Here is a 24,640-nt window from a genome sequence, read left to right on the forward strand (position 1 = left end):
ATTTACGATTTCTTGTTTTTCAATTGTTCAGTATAATTAGTGAATTTTCGTGGCATTAAAATAAATTGAATCAGTCAACATTATTAAATTTGAGCATTTTTTCTTTAAGAAGGTAGGTAGTTTATATGAGGTAAACGGAGTCATATTTAAGTGAGGTTAAGATTATTTGTTATATTCGAGATTACGTAGAAGAACATTTCAACGGCATTCAAGCTCGGTGTCAAATAATTCATAAGACCACTTAACCGGAATTTTTTTAAAACACTGCAGTTAAGACGTTTCAATTGCTCGGTTTACACAGGGTGTTTCAGAATAGTATGTCATAAATTTAAAGTGTGATTCCATGAGTGATTTTAAGAAAACAATTTTATATGAACCTAGATCCGTTTTCGCTTTCTGTCTAAAATACAGGGTGTTAAAGTTTGCTATATATATATATATATTTTTTTTTAAATAAGTCCGGACCTGCATTAAATATTTTTATCAAACTTGGCGGGCGTAAGTTGGGTGTAGAAACAATTTTTTTAAGAGAAAAAGAAATTTTTAAATTTAAACAGTGGCGCCCCCAAGGCCTAGTTGATATTTAAAGGAGTTATCATTAGAGAATGAGAGGAGATCAAATTTACAAAGTGTTTATTTCGTAAATTAAAACACTTCCTTTGTAGAAATATTTAGTTGAAAAATGCACACTCAAACATCAAAAATAACACCACAAAGTAAATAATAAATGAGACATATTATGCAATTATGACCTTATACAGCTATTTGATAACATTTTTAACATTTTCTCTATTAAATAGATAAGCATACCTCAAATCCATTAAATTTTTATAAAATAAATCTCAATGGTTTTGCAAAATTTACAATATTTAAAGTATATTGCGAAATTGCTGCCTTTTGTGATTATTTCACAGACACCTTGGAAAATGTTCCTAGAAAATGTACAAACACTTATACGATAAACGCAAAACTTAGATGCTAAAGACCACACAAGTATAAAACATGATATTTATTACTTAATTGTCAATTTTGGACGCAATTTATAGCATATTTATCACAGTCCATGTTTACAAAAATGTTTTTATATTGCCCGACTCAAAGGCTCGTCATTTGCGCAATATAGCTACTTTTTTATTTCAAACATATTTACACTACATTACACTAAAACACTTAAGAATATCACATGTGAATTGTTGCAGCCGTGTATCTGGCTTCACCTCGTCTCCAACGCCACTGACTGGGCCGGTACTGAAAACCACAAATTCAAAAGTTAGTTAAAACCAAAAATTTACAAATTATAATGATGAGACGTAGACGTACAAGAAGGGACACTGACACACATTCAAATTACCTTTAGTTACGCTTGAAGACTTGAAGGAACAGTGTGAAATGCATATGAAAATGATTATTGATTTAGTATAGAAATTTTGCACATGGTTTGATTATTTGACAAAGACGTTCATGGTTCTTGCCAACCTATAGGGCCTGGTGATACAAAAGCAGGCAATATTGCGTACCCGAATCAAAATTTGTCCACTGGTAGTCTGCGGATTCCTATAAGCATAAGTGGTCCATACGGCAAATCCGATAATCATGGCCACTAAGAATAATATGGCAACATAGCCACTGGATCCCAAATCCATTTGGCGTTGAAGCCCGATCTTTCCTATATAGACATCATCCAGTTTGGCTGATTCCACTTCATAACTCATGCTGTCGTTTGTGTGATAAGGTATTTTGGGATCATCGTACAACATACAAGAATATTCAAGAGTGATGTTCTCCTTTTCGCAACCATTGTCCAGCCAGTATTGGCGATTACGGTCTTGACCTGTAGAGCATTGGTGCAAAGACGGACACCATGTACACTAAAACAATTATTAGAGCAATAACTCAAAAAAATATCATCTTCAAAAACCTATTCAGCAACTCACATTGAGATTCATTCGATCACTGAGGCAAGTAGAACAGTTGTATAAATCCAAACAAGTGGGTAAAGCCTTCAGGTAAATCGTAGTCCAATTCCGTATTTGATCCTTCATAAAGGTGACCCTGTGATACTCGAATATAGTTTTTCTCCTGACATCTATGGATAAATGTTCTGTTTAGATTAAGTAACTTTCATTCTCTCCACTTACAGTATACAGTGCGATCTAAAATATACGCATCAGATAAGCCCACTTTTACAGGATGATGCAGCTCATTAATGCTATCAATGGGTAATGGTACATTTTTATAAACGAACACAATGTCCCCGTTTGAGTGCAAAGTTGTCTGGAAACTGAATTCAAATCCAGGTTTATCTTGCAGGACTACATTCTCCCACGAGACTGTAAAGGCTTTCCCTGAAATTTCAATAAAAATAAAGAATCCTAAATGAATTTTTTCACATTACCAGTATCGACGTATTTTACAAAACTTAAATTCGAAGTTCTTGTGTCGAAGTTCGCCATCAACGGTGCAATATACTGGGTGGCTGCCAGCCAAGAATGTACGTAATTTCCCATGTAGATGAACCCTCCAGTGGCTACAGTAACATTTGTGATATAGCGTCCATAGAATGGGAACGCAAATGAGAGTTTTACGGTCTGAAATTTGAATAGTCAAATTACAAAACATGTGAGTACTTAAATTCGGGTTCCCTATTTTCCTATGATGAGGACCTAGTTTAGATTGTTTAATTTCAGCCCCAGTTTATAAAGGATAAAGGACGTTAAGATTCGTTAAAGTTGGCTTCATTTAAGGTTCTTTACACAGAGTTACAACTCTATCAAACCTCACTTTAAATTTCTCGATTTCAGCATCAATTTATAGAGAATAATGTGAGAATCCTGAGAAACGCAAATACTCGAGAAAATGTTCATTTTAATCCACGTTTTTTTAACATTGTCGCATATTTTATTATAGAACAAACAACATGACTTCTATATTAGAAGTGATTAACATATTCATGATAAATTGATGCGGAATTATATTAGCGTATCTCCATTATCATTTGCCGTTTAACACAATTAAAAACACTGATGGGAATATTACAATATTTTTTTATTTTGCAACAAAAGCAATCTACATAGGATACTTACAGCTGCTCTTCTATGTGAATTGGATAACAGCTCGTTTGTTTTTCCCTCTTTTTGGGCATCAATGTCTACCCAAAACTGCTGTCCCAATAGAGCGTCGGTATACATTGAACTGTTGTAAAAGACATGTGTATCCTGAAAACACACGAAGTAAGAATAACAGGAAATTCTACTTATAAAAACTCGAATCATAAATGTTCAGTTGACACGTTTGTTTGTATTGAAATGCAAATTTACCAACTGCATTTAAATAATTTGTTTTTATTATTGCCATTATGACAAAGCGAATAGTTTTCGTCGATGAAAAGATTTAAATTTTTTTCGAGGACCTGCAATTTCCTTATTGAAGATCGAAACCTCCATAAAGCCCCATTCACATGTGTTAGATAGTCTAAGAGTCCATAGTAAAAATTCTTTTGAAGAGGGTTTTGTTCAATATAGCAATAAATACGAAGTATTTTTTAACTGAAAACCTTCTAAATCTGCTATATGAATAGTGAAAGTTTTAATTAGATCAATTGAGAAACACTAGTGCAGGCGAGTCGCACTTAGTGTCACAAGGATTACTGTGAAAAAAACTTCAGTGTAGAGAGCGGTAAATACATAAAATATGCAGCTTGAAGATACCTAAAACCTGGCAAAAGAAGATCGCACTTATCTCTGGTAGTTTTCAAGAAAACTTTTAAAAAATTTTGAATTTGAAATTCAAAAGTGAAAATTTTAGATCGAATTCGAGATGCTATAAATTCGTTTTCGTTAGAGATACACTTAATACATACACTTCCATATTTTTATTGTTAAAATTTTTCAATGATGTACAGGATGTCTCAAACTAGACGCCCCTGTACTTATTTTATGGAAACGAAAATATGAAAAATTTTAATTATGGCTCTTCAATAGGACTAGATAATCTTCATTTCAGCCTGAAGGAGTTAATTTCTAAAATGTCGGAATAACGAATTATGACGTCATTAATAATATTCTTCTCAGAAACATACCCAAATTCTCATAAAATTATATTGATCCTTATTTTCCACGCAATTTTTGTTAAAGAAATGTTTTCTTGTGTGTTATAGTTTAAAAATTATAAGTAAAAACGTCTTAAAAATTATTATAAAAATATATCCTGAAATATCAGACCAGCTTTGGTCCAGCAATACCTAAATAACACGTTCGGATAAAATTACATTGGCATTAACTGGACTGTGCAGTGGTCAGGAAAGTCCCCTGACTTAATTTTCATGGATTTTTTCTTGTGGGGATTTCTTCAATGTAAAGTTTATAATAACCCTTTAAGGAATTGCAAGCACTTAAAGGAGAAAATAAACACTACTTGCAATGAGTTGACGCCAAAAATATTAAGAAAAGCTACTAAGACCGAAATTAGGCGAAGACTTCAAATGTGCCTTGCAGAAGGAGAAATCGTATTGAAAAAATGTTAAATTAAAAGTAACGTTTATGTCGTTTTTTTTTTATTATTTAGTTATATAAAAACTCATTTATTGTTGTTTGTTTAGTTTTTGTTGTAAAATTAAATATTTTTGTAATAGTTCCTAAGACGTTTTTGTTTAAAATTTTTAGATGATGACACGTTGGAAAAAACTCTTTAACAAAAGTTGTGTGGAAAAATAGAATTAATATAATTTTGTTACAATTGTTCTGTTTCTGTTTATTACAATGTTTCTGTTCAAAATATAATCGATGACGTCATAATTTATTAGCCCTATATTTTAGAAATAAACTTCTTCAGGTCTAAATGGAGGTCATTCAGCTCCATTGAAGACCTATAGTGTAATTGTTTCATATTACTTTCTGCTCCCATAAAATAGGTATAGGGGCGTCAAGTTTAAGACACTCTGTATATAGCTAACCACAGTCACGTTTTTATAGGATGTTTATTATTTATAATAAACAACAACAACCAAAAACTGATAGCATTAGAAATGTATATAAAAAAATTGACCTACACAGTTCCGTTATCAAAATCAAGATGCAGTATTAACTGTAGTTGCATAGGTGATTAAGAGAATCCTCAAACGGTAAGAAATTTCTTGAAGGAACTTAATTTTCATGGGAGACTACCTCGTAAAAGGCCATTTATTAGCAAAGCAAATAAAGTTAAAGTGTAAATTTTACAGAAAAATATAGAAAACAGGATTTTAATTATAGGAAACATGTTATTTTCACGGATGAACCTTAATTTGACATATTCAGTTTCGACAAGCAAAACGTTAGGTGTGAAGAAAAGCGGATGAATCCCTTAAGAAAAAAAATTACGCGCTACTGTTAAACACGATAGCGGTTCAACTTGTGTTTGGGACTGTATGTCTGCAGCAGGTCCAGGAAAATTACATTTAATCGAACATATTATGAATCAAAACGTTTATTTGGATATTTGAAAACAAAATTTAGAGCAGAGTGCCATTCAGTTCGGTCTTAAAAACACTTTTATATTTTTTCGAAACTACGAAGCAATACATAAAACCTATAAAGTTCAATCCTAGTTGCTCTGTAACTGCCAAAAAATTATATATACGCCTCCAGAAAGTCCAGATTTGAACGTTATAGAAAATTTGTGGGCTTATTTCAAAAAAGTAATCAGCAAACATCAGATTTCCAATAAACAAGATCTTAAACAAGTACTTTGAAAAGAATAGTACAACATACTACCAGTCTTTGTGGAAAATTAATTTCTTTAATAATCAATACACTAAAAACAGTGTTAAAAAGTCAGGGTTTGCTCACTTTTTAAGTTTTTTTTTGTTTCGTTCATATAATAAAAAAAAATTATGTATGAGTTTCATTTTGATTATAAATAATTTAGTATAATTTACTTTTTGATTACTATGTAATTAAGAAAAGTTTTTTATACATATTTAAGTCAAACTCAAATTAAAATATAAAATTGAACAGTTTTCAGTTGTTCTAGCAAAGTACTTTTATTTTTTAAGTGAAAGTAATGCATGTTGAGGAGTACGAGTTTCGCTTTAATGATTGTATAAACTTCCGTATGGTCGAATTATTTCTCTCCATTCATGAGTTCTCAATTTTCCTATGATTTATCTCCAAAACAAGTTCCTTTTTAAGCTAAATTTTTTTAGAGAAATTCCATAAGCGAATTTCAATTGGCAGTTCACATTGGTATTTTTGAGGGCGTGGTCTTATACCACACCTTTTCGAATCAGACCCTCTCAAACTATTTTAACAATTTTTGAAATGATCAGAAGTAGTGTTGAAGAGGTAAAACATCCGAATTAAAAACAAATTAATTCTGAGGCTTTCGTATTTTTAATAACACCTGGCAACAATGTCGAACTCTTCCAAAAATCCTGTCAAAATGATAATATTAGCCAATATGATCGGTGAGGGCAAAGTCATTCAGTGCGACCTCAAGGAAATATTGAAAATTTTATTATTGATTTTAAAACATTCTTCATAACTCCATAAGCAACTTCAAATTTGAACACGCATAATGTGCCATTTTACTGTACCAAGGCCGACAAAATGGTCGCCTGAATCCGGCCATTTTGTTTTGAGTCTGAATTTGTTCTAAAAACCCCAGAACTCACCCTCCTTATGTCTGTAATATTGTTATTTTCTAAATCTTTCTTATCAAGTTCATCCCCTACTGCCACATCTTCGGGGGTGAGCTTATCGGGCGTTAGCTTCAAATCATTGTCCTTCTGCGTCGTGGCCTGTTTGGGAGTGTTAACCGAACTGTGATTCGAATCGGGCAGTTCACTGCCTATTCTTGTCATGGTTTTGAGTCTCTGTCCTGTCCCATTTACCCCTAAATTATGCAGCTGCGTCTTCAAGACGGACTCGTCGGCAGTTATTTTCGAATCATTCAGATCCCCCTGTAATAATTATTGAACTTATTGAAATATTTTTAACCAATTAATAATGACTTACCGCCGGGGCCGCTAAAGGTAAAACTTTCTCAGATGAGGCTGCTCTCGTAATCTTAGTTATTTCCAAATCCCTCTTGTGTCGAGAACGCACATTTTCATCTTCAAGAAGCTCTATATGCGTGGCATGTTCCAACCTGTAATTTAACTCGTCGTCTGTGCCGTAATAGCATCGATCTGCAAAATGGAAGATTTAGATGTGAGATCTTTATTGACCTAATAACCATATATTAGGTCATGTAGTATGAAATGAGTAGAATTGAATTGAAACTTTAGTCACTTTTTTTTTTCATTTGAAATGTTTTTGTTGTCAATCGAAATATGCACCACCATTATCAATACACTTCTGCCATTTAACGGGAAGTTCATTGATTCCCCTGCTGTAAAAGCCTGCAGGCCGGGAGTCGATAAACTCTCGGAAGGCAGCTTTGACAGCCTCGTCGGAGTTGAATGTTTTCCCTACCAAGAAGTTATCCAAATTTTGAAAGAAGTGGTAATCAGTGGGTGCTAAGTCGGGTGAATACGGTGGATGACGAAGAGTTTCCAATTCCAACTCTTGTAGCTTGGCCAAGGTGACTTGTGCGGTGTGTGGCCGAGCGTTGTCGTGCAACAATAGCGGTGCGCTTCGATTGACTAATCTTCGCTGCTTAATCGTCAGTTGCCTCATCATTTCGGCCAGTTGTCGGCAGTAGACATCAGCCGTAATCGATTCACCAGGTTTCATGAAGCTGTGATGGATGACACCTGCGTTGGACCACCAAACGGACACCATAAGCTTCTTTTGATGAAGATTTTTTTTCGCACAATGTTTTGGTGGTTCATCTTGATTCAACCACTGCGATGAACGTCTGGTATTGTCATATAGGATCCATTTCTCATCACAAGTAACAATCCGATTCAAAAATGGATCGTTATTATACCGGCACAACAAAGAAACACAAGCTTCGAGACGTCGTTCTTTCTGTATGTCGCTCAACTCATGCGGTACCCACTTGTCCAGCTTTTTCACCTTACCAATTTCAGCCAAATGAGTCAATATTGTTTTTTTGGTTACACTGAATATTAACGATAATTCGCTTCCACCACGGCTTTCAGATAATCGTTATCCACTTGAGTTTCAGGTCGTCCACGTGGTTCATTTGTTCAGGTTAGTTCAGGTCATAATTGCCAGAACGAAATTTCATGAACCAACGAGATACTGTTTGCTGTTAAGTGACTTCAGTACCAAACACATCATTAATATTGCGAGCCGTCTGAGCTGTTGTGGTTCCACGGTGGAACTCATATTTCATTAACACACGAATTTCACTATTTTGCATGGCTGCACAAAAATTTTTATAAAAATAAAAGTTTTCAATAATTTTTAACACTTTAAACTCTGATCGAAAGAGGAAGAATGTGCCTTTTCCACATAAAAAAGTCAAGTCCAAATATAGATTTAGAGTGAAGTTATTCGCAGTTGAATGTGGCATTTCGAGAATCTACTCATTTCATACTACACGATCTAATAAAACAATAAAGTGCTGCTTCAAAGCATTTCTTCAGATTAAGGGCGTAAAACCAGAAATATTGCAACGTTGCAAAGCCACAAATTCAATCAAAGGGAACGTTTTTAACTTTAATGTGAAGTGAACCTACAAAATTGAGAAATTGCGGGCTGATAGTAGAGGGGAGCAATTTAAATAACGAAATAGAAAGTGGACAAATTAGCTTTCTTTATTCCTTTGGTATTGGTACGAAAAAAGGCGAAATTGATACATACGTAGGAGACCTTGAGGTTGCCAAACCGCTTTGTCACATTATTCCCAAGTCGCTTAAATTAATGACTATTTACCACCCACTTTCAGTCGTTATTGTCAAATTGGATTTTATTGGGGATCTGGGTTTATTCGTGTTTCCTGCAGTATTTCCAAGAAATTTTAATCGTGCAGTTAGGCCTCAAACGCCAAAGCCTTACCCTGCACACAGTTACGTCATGTTTTTAAAGTAATATATAAAACATGACTTAGTGGTGAATGACCTTTCTATACATAAATGATTATTCACCATTTGTGGTTACGGTAAACAAACGACGCATATGATTATAAAATTGGTGTTCACTCCTGTAATGCCGGAAGTACATAGAAAATTTATTGCTCCTCCTACTAATATGTACATAAGTCTAAATCAAGATAAGTGAGGGCCTCAAACTTCATACATAGTGAATCGCCCACCGATTTGAGTCTTCTGAAGATAGCGATATTTCCTCTAATCCTTTGTAAGTATTGTTGTAGTTCACTCGCAGATGAGTATCCATGCATCGCGTAATTACTGAAGCTTAATGTTAACATTAATACCTATAATCCGTTTAATATAAAAAGCAGACTGACATCACCACACAAATAATACGCAGTGTTGCCAAACCTGGCATAGTTTCTGAGCGTCCCAGTTTAAACTGAATGTCAATAGTAATAGATATTTATACGAATATTATGTGATAAGTAATGTGAAGTTGCCTGGAAGTCACTTTGATACTTTTTGCTTAAAATGGTTTAAATAAGTTCAAAAGAGCAATAACGTGTTTTTAATTTAATTTCTATCTAACGATCTGAGAGAAAATCACTTTCGCTGCTGTAGCTATCTTCATTTACACTGATAATTAGGGGTAACAGTTCGTCTCGATCCAGAATGTCCTGCCTTTTGTACCACTGATTAATAATTTTGCCAGTATGTACAACAGTTTTTTTCCAGATTTCAGGAGTTACTGTTGCAAGTAATGCCACATACTAAGACAATCGATTTCCGTATTACCATCTCCACCAACATGTCGATTATAGTAATTTTTCGTAATACCCCACATTTTCCATTACATTAAAAATGCAATGGAACGATGGATGGAAGTCTTAAGATCGTATGCCCATACTTTCCACTAAATCGTTAACAACGCACGCTTTTGGAGATTTATTCCTACAATGTAAATGTTTAAGAAGCTAATAATACTGTTTTTAAATTTTATCTCTATCTAACAACAATGTTTAAAAGTTTACTTTTAAGCATATTTCGTGAATATTCGATATTTCATGTGCGCAGTCAACACTGAATACTGGATTTAGTCCACGTTCCATTTGGTATCTTCTCTAACAGCATACTGTGATGTGGAGCATTATCAAAGATAATGCTCATCGATCATAGTAACTGATGGTTTAGTTAAATTTTTTTAACAAACGATCTTCAAACCATTTGAGAAAATTATCCCTATCCATTTCACCATGATAATAGATGACTTGCGTTTTTGACGAAAATATGGCTTCTGCACCTTTGAAAAAATCATTTTCAGTTCCAGCATAAATAGTGATATGTTTGAATTTAAAAAAAATTATTTTAGTTATTAAATACAATTTACCACCCATCCAACGAACTCCTGTACGAACGAACACAAATTACTAAAATTACGGAAAGACTACTAAAATTACAAACTAATTGGAAAAACAACTCCAACCAAATCAACTGGACCATACTTTGCCTAAAAAGACAGACGAAACAATCCAGATATCTCTCTCCTCTCACGACCCTGTTGGAGCATTATTCAAACTGAAAAATGTTCACTTTTCTTCTATCATTTTTTAACACCTATTCTTTGAGTTAAGCAGATTCAAGAACAACATTGTAAAATACAACACATTGTAACAGGCAGAAAAACCAATTGGTCGATAGCCTGTTTCTAATGAAATAAAGATTATATATATATATATACAGGGTGTCCCAGATAAGGATGAACAGCATGGGGATCTCGGAAACGGTAATAGATACAAAATGGTTTAAATTGGGAAAAAGTTAGGCAATTTAAAGCAAATTAATAATCTGTTTTTATATCGACGAAATTCCGAATGGTTACGAAGATATCCGGAAAAAAACGAATTTGGCGGTTTTCGTTTTTTGCAAATAACTCTTATACGGTTATAGTTAGAGGAATAAAAGTTTTACATTATTAAAGCACTTTTTTGAGAACTGTTTAGCAGTGTTGCCAGTTTTCTTGTTACATCCTTACTTTCGGAGAAAAATGAGTAAACTTTTGATTTTCATATGGGCGTGATATCAATTATTTATATTTTCAAAATCGTCATAAAATTCCCTTTTCAGCCATGCATTACATTTAATATTTTTCTCAGAAACTCTATGAGTTATAGCCATTAAAGCATTTTTTGATAAGTAGGCCATGATTTTGACTTATAGTAATGGTGCACATTAAATAAATGAATGCTGTGGAAACGTCAACATTATTTAAAAGTATAAATATATTACTGGTATCACCCTAAAATTAAAAAAATAATTGTTTCAAATTATGTATTTAATAACAACAATGCGGCTAAACTTGGATCGAATCAAAATCTCAAATTATAACAAATGTTCAAATAAACCACCATTATTTTCCAGGCATAGGTATGCTTATCAAAAAATGCTTTAATGGCTATAACTCATAGAGTTTCTGAGAAAAATATTAAATGTAATGCATGGCTGAAAAGGGAATTTTATGACGATTTTGAAAATATAAATAATTGATATCACGCCCATATGAAAATCAAAAGTTTACTCATTTTTCTCCGAAAGTAAGGATGTAACAAGAAAACTGGCAACACTGCTAAACAGTTCTCAAAAAAGTGCTTTAATAATGTAAAACTTTTATTCCTCTAACTATAACCGTATAAGAGTTATTTGCAAAAAACGAAAACCGCCAAATTCGTTTTTTTCCGGATATCTTCGTAACCATTCGGAATTTCGTCGATATAAAAACAGATTATTAATTTGCTTTAAATTGCCCAACTTTTTCCCAATTTAAACCATTTTGTATCTATTACCGTTTCCAAGATCCCCATGCTGTTCATCCTTATCTGGGACACCCTGTATATATATATATATATATATATATATATAATATAATACAATTTACCTTACTATGAGTAAAACATATCTTTTACAATCTGCTTTAATTTTTCTAATACTTTTTGCATTGTCGTCTTGTCAGGAAAAAATTGTTTCGTTCTGAAAAATCCATGTTTTGTCTAAAAAACGAATTGTCGTAAGCCTTCTTTTTTTCTCATACATGTAGGATCTTAAAAATTCGATACGCTTTATCGCTACATTTGAAAATTCTATGAGTCCTCTTCTTGGGTCGTCTTTTAGCCATTGGAATCCAATTTTATTTAATAAAACGCGAAATGATGAACGATAGCCACTGAACAGTTCTTTTCCGTTAACTTTATCTAAAATACTATTTAATGTATTTTTTTTTCTTAACATTTACATTCTATTGTTAAATTAAATGTAAAATTTATATGCCAAGAATTCAAAAATTAGTGGTGTCTTTAGTGGTTCAACTACGAAGATTGGCGGAAACACTACAGATAATAAGTTTCTTAAACTTATGGTTTTCATACAAGTCATAAATAGTATCATGAATTTCGCCAGTGTCTAAAGTCGGGACATGGATGACTTTCTTTATTCTACTACGTTTTTCTTAGGTGATCTAAGTGGTTCGCCAGATTTCATTGTTTTGGAAAGTGCCACAACTGTAGAATCTCTCAAATTAAGTGCTGCAGCTACACGCTGTAAGAACATTTTTTTTACCCAGTTTTTTCAATTAACTTTTCAATTAATTTAATAAAATAGGGTAAACATACCTCTCGCGCAGTGGTTAAAGGCAATAAAGAACCGTTATTATCTCGCTCCTATTCAAAATATTAAATTAAAGACGCAACGAGTTGTCTACACCAAGTACTTGAGTGTTTTGGTATTATTTCGCAACTTATTTGTAAAAGAACAGATTTTAATTTAAAACAATAATAAATCGAATGAAAATAAAGTATTAAAAAAAACTGAAAAACAAGAAATGCACAAAAAGCAAATTTTGCATTCAAAATTTTGACAATTTAATATTCAAAATTTTCGAAAATATGTGTCAACGTCGCTTCAGGTTGGCCCGAAAATGGGATAACTAAGCGCTTAAATCACATTGCAACAAACAAAGATAAAGCTATATTTGTTGGTTGGCAACAATTCATTTGTAACGTCAGTCTGCATTTATAATAAACGGACTGTATTCCTGCTGTATCATACAGGGTGGCTCTACAAACACTTCCATGAATATAGAACCCTTTTTTAATTACTCATTAAGTACTATTGGGTCCAAGGCTACAGCTCAATCATGCGGAAAATATTAACGTAGGATTAAAATCGTCATTGGTAGATTTCGATTTAAGAAATCTAGGTCAAGCTCATATTGATAATTGAAGGAGAATTGGTAATATACCTCCTACTCATAAAGTATATACAGAGCTGGGCGAAAGTCCGGAATTAAATAAATATTTTTCAACAAGTAACTTAAAAAAACGCTTAAATATATTAATTGATTTCGAATCGTACGTATTTTTTGGCAATAAATTGAAATATTTTTCTTCAACCCCCTAGCTGCAACCCTACCCAACTTTTTTCTTATGGAAACATATATCGTGTGTGTGCTCGTTGAAAAGCTCGTGAAAAATAAAATTTTACCATACTCTTTTTTTCTATTTAGTCATGTGGTTATTAGGAAATAAAATAAACTCTTTTAAAAGCAAAAAAGGTGAATACCTTCTTAGTCCTATCTACAGGTTATTTAAAGTAGCATGTGCTGAAAATGTCCTCCGTCCTCTATTTGGCAAACTCCCAGGCGATGGTAAAATCCGTCGATGGAATTTCGAATGGCTACAGCAGGTATGTTATTGAACCCCACTCAAACTTTGGTTTTTACGTCTTCAATATTAGCCAGCCTATTTTGATAAACGTTATCTTTCAGATATCCCTAAAGAATTTATGCTAATTATAGTATTCTATATATAGTATTCTAATGGCGTTAAGTTTGGGATTCTGGGTGACCATTCACTTGTGCCATGTCATCAAATCCAACGACCCGCAAATATTTCATCAAGATATCCTCTAACATTAACATTAAAACGTGGGGGAACGCCGTCCTGTTGAAACCAAATTGATTCTGTGGGTATATCTAGATCTACCTCTTTGGAAAACATAATAGCTAGAAGAGGCACCAACTCAAAACTTAAAAAGTTTAAGTAATGTTCAGGTATAAGGATTTTTTCAAGAAAAATGGCCCTAAAATTCGTTTGTTAATGATACCTTCACTTACATTTACTTTCTGAAGGTGCTGCGTATGAGCTTCGCATATCCAGTGTGGATTTTCCTAACTCCAGAAATGATAACTAAACCTGTTCACAATTCGATTTCAATAAAAAGTAGCCTCATCCGAATATTTAGTAGAAACCCATTATTTTCGACACACCGCCTCATCATTTCCTCACAAAATTGCAGCCTCCTGTCACGGTTATCTTCCAAAAAACTCTTTGACAAAATATAATACCTTATATGATGGTATTTTTCTGTTTTCAAAAACCTCTCAGTCGTACGATTAGAAGCAGAATGGTTTTGAGCTAATGAAACCGTTTACACATAAGGATTTTCCTGCAAAAATAAGGCAATGTCTAATTTTTTATCGCCACCTAAAAGACGTAGCCGACCACTTATGAACAAGTTTTTCACGGTACCATGTTCCTCAAATTTTTGAGATATGTTACTAACAGCAGTCTGAAAAATTTGTTTTTCCGGATATTTTCCAGTAAATAACGCGCACACTTCACTTTGATTTCGCTTTCTATCTCAATATTCCAGTAATATCGGAACTTTGATGTACTGCCGTTCTGACAATACCATTTTTGTTTAGCAAATTCAAAGAGAACACCTTGAGAGTGCACAAATTAATTAAATGAACGTTTCAATTCAATTTTAAATAAAAATGCCACAATTTTGAAACCAAATAAAAAAAATGCATTGTTTATTGAGGCTCTAAATTTGGCACAAAAAATTCAGCATTTTTTTCGCCTTTTGAAGTACATCTTGATATGCTGAATATCACTTTGGTTGTTTATTTATTTATTTATATAAAATCAAATCTCATTCAGAATTAAAAGCAGTATATAGATATTTGGTTTTATTCGGTTTTACCATCACCTGGGAGCATGCCAAGTAAAGGGCGGGGGACATTTTCAGCATCTGCTACGTTAAATAACTTGCAGATAATATTAAGAAGGTATTCATCATTTTTTAATTTTTCAAAGAGTTTATTTTATTTCCTAATAACCACATAACTAAAAAAAAGGGGGTATAGTAAGTTTTCATTTTTCACGAGCTTTTCAACGAGCCCACACACGACATATACATATTTTCATAAAAAAGATGGGTCGAGTTGCAGCTAATGGGTTGAAAGAAAATATTTCATTTTATTGTTAAAAAATACGTACAATTCAAAATCAATTCACGTGTTTAAACGTTTTTTTTTAGTTACTCGTTGAAAAGATATTAATTTTATTCCAGACTTTCACCCAGCCCTGTATAGAGTGAATATTATTTATACCTGGCAATATTTTTGGCCCAGATTTCGTGATAACGAACTAGAGCAGTAAATTGATCTGTCCGCGTAATTGGACAACGAATTCTTTAGGCCTTGTAACTACTAAAAAATTGTACTTTTTGAACGGAGTGTGCTACTAATAAAATAATTAGAAACGTAGACCCTAAAATAGCGTGTAAATTAAAAACGGCACTTTAATCCTATTTTAATCAATGGCGTGCAGAAGTCGTAAGTAGAAAGTTGCAAAATTAGTTTGATAACATTTTCCCAAATAACATTTTTTAACTTTTGAACGGAGTATGTTTCGCCAATGATAGTCATTGCAAATGCAGACATTAAAGTACTGTTAAACATTTTAAAAAATGGCACTTGGATCTTGTTTCAATTAGTGGTATGCAAACGCCTAATATTCGGTTCTAATCGAAAATTGTAAAATTAATTTGGCAAAATTTTTTAACTTTTGCACGTAGCGTGCTTCAAGAAAATCACTAAAAAGCTCACCTTAGTGTAGAGTTTAAGTAAAAAATTGACAGTTCAATTTAGATTTAAATGAAGGCGTGTAAAAGTCTGATTTCTGATTAAGTAAAAAAATACGGTTCAGATAACCCAGTGTGAAGCAATAACCAGGGAGATGGTCGGAGAAAGATCATAATTCTAACCAAGTGTCTTAACACCAACTTCGCAGGAATAGAACACAAAACAGCATTTTTCCAAATATATATTTTTTACTTTTAAACCTTTTGAGGTACGCTAATAAATTTCTCCAGAGTCATAGACCTTAGTATGGTCTTTAAGTAAAAAATTTAACACTTCAATTCACTTTCAAATAGTGACGTGCATGAATTTGATTCTAATCGAGACTCATAAAACACGTTTCACAGCAAGAAACACATCAGTGAATTTGTATCTTTTGTTAGATTTTTTTGCTACGACAATGGAATTTACTACAGACACATAGAACGATAGAACATTAAATTGCGCCTTTCCTATTTAGTCCAACTATTATACAGTGCGAACTATTTTTGGTTTTTTGAAGTTTGTAATTTTCTGCTAATTTTGTGACAGTATTCGCTTCTGTATTTTCAGAAATTAATTTATACAGAATTAGAAAAAAATACTAACGGTACTCATTATATGGCAAGTTACCTTGCCAAAGATGAACGATTTTGGACGAAATTTCAAATTATGACAAATGTTTAAATTTCAATTTTAAAAATTTGATTTTAAGGTCATTTTATGACTTTTTAATTACAGACACCGTAATGAGCCCCATGTTATCAGATCCTTGACTGTTCTCTACAACGCCTAATTTAATTCGTTTCTATACAGGGTGTTAGTAAATAAGAGCGAAAGATTTTAATGGGCGATTGTTGAGGTTTTTTTTAAGTAAAAAAATTCATTAAACCCAGGTCCGAAAACGCTTAGTTTCCAAGGTACAGAGTGTTAAAGTTTTTATACGGCCACGCTATGACATATTTTTAAGGAAAAAAGGCACACCAACGATTTTTTTCAAATGTTCCATTAATTGTTAAAAAAAAAGACCTCTTTGTCGCTCATGTAGCCGTTTTCAAGATAAAAAGTATTTCAATTAATACGCCAGTTAATGAGGCGAAGAGTAGACTCTTGTATCACGGCTGAGGGCAGTCATTTTCAACATTTATTATAATTATACTTAGTTTTAAAATAATGTTTGTCTTTTTTGTTAACAATTAATAGAATATATGAAAAAAATCGTTGGCGTGCCTTTTTTCCCTTAAAAATATGTCATGGCATGGCCGTATAAGAACTTTAACATTCTGTATCTTGGAAACTAAGCGTATAATGCCAAAAAACTCTTTTAAATTAATTAAATTTCCAAAAGTGCATATTTTCCGGAAATTTTCTAATAAATCACCACAACTTTGATCTAGATTGCCATGAGCGCGTCTGGGAGTTATCTTGATTTCAATTGTTTTGTCAACCTTTTTGCTACCAGTGACGTTTATAATTTTTTTATCATGTATTTATTTCTTCTTCTATGCTGACCAATTTTTCGAAATGTGTGTTCTAGCAACGAAAAATGCTAAATGGCTGGATAAAACTTATAATATCTATTAGTGAGATGTATAATTCTGGTAAGTGTTGAATTATATTTCCAATTGTTTGATGAAACTCCCAGAACAATGTCTACAGTATTTTAATATTTTTGCGTTTTCCCTAAGTCACTATTAATAATAAAATCGAAAAGAACTTCCGCAACGAGACGAAACGTTCATTTTTATACGATTCAACAAAAAAATTCTAACGAAAAAAGTTTTCACTTGGGCACTTGCGTACCAACATCCTTCCGGAATTGTCACTTCCTGTCAATCGTCACAGGCACGAGCAGAAAGAGTTTTCGCATGCAGTTGTTGCAATAATAATGCTAATGATTATAAAGTGTCGACGTTCGTAGTTAAATTATGTAGAATCTACAACCATGGCCTGTAAAACTAACTTGAAGTGATCCGGAAAAACTAAATACTGTAAAAAGTGCCTTTTGTCAACGGTGCAAGTTTTTCATATCAAGACGTTGTAGTGATCTGAGCTAATCGAGGCATAAATAGAATCACACAAAAAGTAACATTTGGCCTTGCACAGTTTGGCAATGGGTTTTAAATTAGAAAATTAAAGCAGTTTTTGTTCGTTTTATAGCGATCACTTTTTTGCAATATTCGTAAAAGCATTTCCCAGATTATTATTTGCTCTGTGTAGTATTTAAAAACGTCGTAACGCAAACACGTTAATATACATAAATCTAAGCTAAATTATCCTTGATCTGCCACTTCAGTCTGCACAAAAAAAGAAAAGATTTATCGCATGTGTGTATTAATGAATTGATTCCCGGACGCAAAGCATCGGTCTTTAAGTAGAAATGTAGTCGTTTTTTGGGACTAGACTAAAACATGTCAGGGCAGTGCCGTTAAGTGCAAAAACATATGATATGCAAATATTTCAGTATTAAAACATCAATTAGCCATGGCATCTATAGCAATGAGGTAATAATACTATAACATAATATCTATGAATAGGCAAAATTACAGGTACATTAAACTTCAAGTTTAACCACCATTGTCTCATAATAAGAGGAAACATATGTATATATTAAGCATAAAAAAAGAAAAGTAATTTCAGAAGGATGTTGCATTGATAAAGTTTATAATGATTACCTTCATAAAGAAACACTTAACTGGGGTGATCATAATATTTGAATTTAGGAGAAACTAACATGATGACGTTGCAACTGTATGTGGTATTATTTTGTGATAATTTAATTTATAATAGTATTGTTTACTATTACTGACCTTTCCACACACTGTTGCATGATTATATTATTGAACTGCCGATTCTACATATTATGCAAACAGATGTTTGTTTCCAATTACCTACATAAATTGCGTGACAAAAGTATTAATATAAAAGAAACAATATTTTCCTTTTGGAGCTAAAATGATACCAAGCAAAACTATTTAAACCCATTATACCCTGGGACTGTATTAACTAACTTTCTCTGAATCAGCAAGGCAATAAATACAATTAATTTTTAATCGTCAAATCTTGTACAATTTGTTGTCGATTTTAAATTGTAATTGACGACCACCTGACTAGATTCTTCAGCAGCGAAAAGCATTAATGATTTCAAGCTATTTTGTCGTTTTTAACATGCACAAGGACAACACTAAAAACCGAAGAGATATCCTTTTTTTATTTTTTTAAGGTCATCACAAACATTCCAAGTCAAATTGGTACCTCTAGAAGTATCCAACATTTTGCAGAATTGCACGATTTGAAGCCCAATTAAAATTCAAAGTCCATACATAATTTCCAAGTCATGTAAACAGATACAAGAGACAAGAGAATGTGGGACTGCAGCTCGTTCTTTTCTTTGTCGAAACAAGTTTATTCTTAGCAACTCACCTATCAAGCTATTATGTTTAATATAATGTTAATTAAGGCTGTGCAAATAAACAGATAAACTAGTTTCCCCCATAACATATTAACTGTTTAAATATTTAAATCCATTTATACGGTTCGTATATACAGAGAAACGAGTACACAGTACTCGCTCGAAACAAATCCAAAACGCATTGCTATATAAGTATAAGTAACTCCTTCCTCCCTGGGCAAAGATACTTCTTTTTTAAGCATACTCACCCTTTAAATTATTCGCAACAGCATGACAAATTCCAATAAATAAGAAGATACATAAACACCAGCACAAAATACCACACACAGAGTACCGACCTCTCGCCATGTTTCCGGGCGCAACTGTCTTGGTTCTATAAAATCGTCAAGAATCCAATAACCCACTAGTCTTTAACGAAGTGAGTGACGTCATGAGGCAGTACCACTATCGGACCAGTCGAGCTCAACCGTATACTGACTGGTTTCTGGGAATTGAAGCTTGATAGAGTACCGCTTCAAGTAACCACGAAGCATGCTGGTAACCGAGAGAGCTTAAAACAAAAACGACGAGAGAGGTGGTACTTTAATGGGCACCCATAATAGAATTTCTTCTAAATCATCAGTTATTAAGATTCTTCAGTTTCTTCTCTTCCTCTTAGGAAATGCTCCTGCGACATGTAAAAGGCGTTCTTGATGTAATCCATTCAAGTTTTTAGTAGGTGTCAAAATATGAAATTATGCAGCGTTTACTAAAAGATTAAATTCAATTTTGCAGAATTCTGACTCGTGGTTCCATTTACGATTTTTATTAAGTAATAGTTTAGGTAACGTCCGTCATTTTCAGCTTTTCCACCGGGTACCTGTGTTTAGCAATTTTAAATTAATTTTTTCTAAGTTGAAGCAGAGTTATCAAACAACGGGTGATCATTCAACAAGGTTAAAAAATAAACTTAAAGATTTTTGACATATTAAAACTTGAAGATAGAAAATATTAAAATTAATTTGAAAGTGGGTCTTCTCTCACACGTGGAAAACTCGACTTTTTCAAAGAAAAAAACAATATTATTGTATCTTTAAATTTATCTCAGTCTATAAGAGTATTTTGCCTAAGAAAGCGATGTTGCAATCTCTATTGGTTTTCGAGATTTTTGTACTCCACTTTATATTACTAAGCCCAGCTCATTTCACAAATTTTTATTAAAATTTTATAGCAAGAATAATATGGGAAAATAATCTACTTATTAACATTAATTGAGAATATTTACATTACATTTAACTACTACAATGTGGCAAAATCGTAATTGTTCTGATTTTAAAAAACAGCTTAATTAGTATCGAGTATTTCCTCCTCGAGCTTTAATTACTACATTCATTGTGCTCAGCATGCTACTAGGTAGAATTTGAATGTATTCTTGAGGAATGGCGTTCCATTCATAATGGCCTGCAAACCGAAGCTCTTCTATTGTAGTTGAAATAGGATTCCTTTTCCTTATGCGTCTTTTTAACTTATTACACATGTAGTCTATCGGATTTAAATTCGGACTATAGGGAGGCTAATCCAATATAGAATTATGACTGCATCCAGGTAGTCAACGACTATGACAGCGACATTTGGTCGCGCGTTATCGTGCATTAACCCAAATCTTCCATACCCAATGTAACTGACGTATGACAAAACATGATCCTGAAAAATGTCAGCGATATAGCTATCCTCCGTCATTCGTCCAACTGCTACCATCAGTTCTGTGCGCCCCTCCCAACTTTTACTTTTACAAGGTATTAAGCCACCAACTTCAAAGATAATGGTCTGGATACAGTTGGTGTATCGTTCTCCAACTTACCTCTAAACATGATTTCGTCCATTTGGCTTCCATAATTTGATTCTGGTCTCATCCGTGTACAGAATGTTGTTCCACTCTATATGTGTTCTGGCAAATTCCAATTGATGAGTTTTGTGATTTTGAAGAAGATGGGGAACTTTGGCTTAACTATAACTACGCCTTGACTTTAAACCTGCTTCCTTTAAGGTTCTTCTGACTGTTAACATTAATTTGTCTCACATTCACAACTCATTTTTGAGGTTCATATAGGTCAACGTGCGATTTTAAGAACTAAAGATCAAAAAACGATAATCAAATGCTGTTATACACCTTCTACACTCTTGACCGGATCAGACAAAATTTCCAATTTCTTGATACCTTTTTTAAATATTCGATATCGTAGAGTGAATTCTCCTGAGACATTGTGCAATATTTTTTTGCTTATATCCTTCATGATCTAGACTTACAATTTGTATAACTTCAACGTCACCGCGATGTGTCTTTGATGGCACACTCTTGTTCTAAATTACTAAGTAATTAATGCTACACACTATCAATTCCTCAAATTCCCAGCGAATAATTGAATTTAGTGTTTATTCATATAATTAAATTATCTTATAAGATTTCTAACATAATATGCACAAAAAGTCAAAACGTTATGATTTAATAGTCAAAGTATTTGAAAATAATTGAACTTGTCCACCTGCTATATCAATACTATTGTCAAAAATATCAGTTTACTAGGACAATTTCAATTTGTTTTCATAAATAGTAATAATAAAAAATATTCGATAATTTTGTCCACGAGTGTATTGTTGTGTCCTCTATACATAGTGTGTAACTTTTAACCTAGAATATCAAAATATCTGGAATACTAGGAATTCTATAAAGAAATGTTTAGTACCAAACTTTAATCACTGAGGGGAAAATATATTGGTATTAAAGTTGATTCCCCTCCGCCCCCTTTGTGGACGGGGTAGGGTTGACTTTTTAATTTTAAATAGCAATCTGCATTTTTTTTACAGATTCAGATAATACAGCTAAAAATAAGAAAAAATTGTTTAAATCATTTTTTTAGATGAATGCTAAAAAACACCGTAATTAACGAAATTCAATTAATATATTAAATGGCAACCTCCACTTAAAAAAATTTTTTTGTGGGACAAAAAACATTCTATGGTAATAAAATGTGATAAATAAACAAATAAAACATCTACTTTTAAACGTTCTGTTGTTAACACTGCTTCGCGATGGAGCATTTGACCGTAGAAGAAGAAATCGAAATGGTTATGGTGGGTGGAGAAGCTGGTACACATTTAGATAATACTGTCAATCTCTAAGCTCAGCGTTCTCCTGAAGGACCACGATCCCGGACTTCTATCGTGTGATTAAAAAAAATAATGAAAGGACTGTAAATCAGAAGAAAAGAATTCGTCCAGTTATTGTGCGGAGAGAAAACAATCAAATTGCAGTCCTAGGTGTTATGACTTTTAATCCCCAAGTGAGCTTAAGACAAATATCAGAATTATCAGGAATTTCTTATATGAGTGTGTGGAGAATGCTGAGGATGCACACGTTTCATTCTTATCATATCTCTTTACACTAAGAGCACCACAAGGAAGATTTTCAAAGTCATTTAGGCTTTTGTGCTTAGCTTCTTAAAGCTTCAAATATAGATACATATCAGAATTTGCTCCCATACGGTCTCTATAGGTTCCTATGCTGGCGAAGTTAGTACAAACAACCAGACGTAGACAAAAAAAAACATTATTATATTATTATTATTTAGTTATATACTTATTGCGCATTACAGTTTATTAAGGGTTAATAAATCAAAGCCCTGACAACTTTATCAAGAGGATGACATCCACAGAAACGTTGATATAAACACGAAAGTATTGGTCATCTTCGTCGTTTTCATGGAAATTATTTTCCAGTTAAAAGTGTGAGAGTATTAACCTGGTAGCTCTAAGGGGACAATTAAGTCATTCTTGACTGTGAAATTAAATAGTTACTGTTCCATCAATAATTAAAGTGAATAATCTCAGCATAGAACAGCACGTAGAATTAATTGGAACAGCAAGAATGGCTCGGTGCACCTAATAATCACCACACCCTTCTAGTATAATTAAAATGGGAACAATGATCCATTTGGTTACGACAAAAATGAAATATCAGTGGATCTAATTAATTCTCTAATCTGTCTTTTCTCTCTTTTCTCTATTTAATCAATAAAACGCACATGTTTTTATACCGTGCAGCTCCCTCTGTTTTTAATTAAAATTGTCCCCCCTGTTAACTTTGTGACAAATTACTATTTTTTAAAAAGTTCAAAAGCAGCATTAAATTTAAAAAAATACTATCTTTTGATGGTTTGTTGTTCTAAATGCTGGTGATGTCGCTGGTAAGGCAAAATGGACAATTTTTTGAAACTGAAATATGGGTCAAGTGATACCTCAAATTAAAGGCTTTTCACGAATATATTTAATGATATAATGCAATTTAAAATTGACTAATTAGTTTTTGAGACAAGGAGCTAAAATTAGAAAACAAATAATGTAAAAATGTAATCATTGACATATGTATGTCCTTATAGTATCCGTATCTAAATACGGCAAAGAAACTTTTTTTTTTGATTTGATAAATGGATTGTTATAAGTTTTAAACAGAATATGCATTGCAAAACCTTTCTAGAAAAAAATGCAGTCGTTTCGACTATCTCAAAAACTGGACAAAAATCAAGGATACCTCAGCAAAACGTCTATTAAAAAAATTATTCAAATAACAGATATTCATTTTTTGAAAGTCTACAAGGATCTGTAAAAAAAATAGGGAGTTGCCACTTAAAAAAAAAGTTGCCCTTGAAATGACTTTAAAATGACGTTTTGGCTAAAACTCACTATCTTCATGACATGTGCCCCTCTTTACCGGACAACTTTTATTTGAAACTTTTTTTCATACAACGTACCGTTTTTGAGTAATCTTCAATCACAATTCTAAAAGGGACACTCTGTATAAGTAAAAAGGAGAACAGGATAGGAAAAACGTCCCGACATGCATTATGGACTCCACGGATGTTGCCACGTTGATTACTATAATACTTTAAAATCATTTAAATACCAAATGTGTTAAAATAATAGTTCAAAGGAAACTAAAAATAATTAAATAAAAGGCATTAGGGAACTAATTTGAACTAAGCGAGTTAGTTTAGTGCTTGAAAACAATTACGTTATTGTAATTACTGTAACTAGCGTTGACCAGAGAGTTGACTCTGTACAATGCCGTCTCATTTTATTGTTTAGAGAATTTTACACTTATAATGGACATAAACTGAATAAATTTTACACACTTTAATAGTATATACAGGGTTATTCACGTCATGCTACACGGAATATTGCGGCTAAAGTATTTAATATTTCGAATTTTTCTTTTTTGCGATGTGTAGAACTCACATAGAGGTACATTCTAAAA

The 24,640-nt window shown here is 32.8% G+C and overlaps 1 protein-coding gene across 2 annotated transcripts; it reads right to left on the reverse strand.

The window, feature by feature from the left end:
• Positions 1–616: 616 nt before the first annotated feature.
• On the reverse strand, positions 617–19,878 carry l(1)G0289 (lethal (1) G0289). 2 transcript variants are annotated; one of them, XR_010752904.1, is made up of 9 exons: positions 19,599–19,878; positions 6,993–7,165; positions 6,650–6,937; positions 3,084–3,215; positions 2,396–2,588; positions 2,139–2,345; positions 1,935–2,086; positions 1,352–1,868; positions 617–1,248 (listed from the first exon to the last, which is right to left on the reverse strand). XR_010752904.1 is itself a non-coding variant. In XM_066404300.1 (9 exons), exons 1-9 carry the CDS (start codon positions 19,696–19,698, stop codon positions 1,180–1,182), a joined length of 1,665 nt encoding a protein of 554 aa, XP_066260397.1. In that variant the 5' UTR covers positions 19,699–19,877; the 3' UTR covers positions 617–1,179. The 2 variants fall into 2 exon arrangements, 1 of the variants encoding a protein (XP_066260397.1); XM_066404300.1 differs by having other exon boundaries at positions 1,518–1,868; positions 19,599–19,877.
• Between the last annotated feature and the right edge of the window lie 4,762 nt (positions 19,879–24,640).

This window comes from Euwallacea similis, chromosome 34, assembly GCF_039881205.1.
Source record: "Euwallacea similis isolate ESF13 chromosome 34, ESF131.1, whole genome shotgun sequence".
Taxonomy (NCBI): Eukaryota; Metazoa; Arthropoda; class Insecta; order Coleoptera; family Curculionidae; genus Euwallacea; species Euwallacea similis.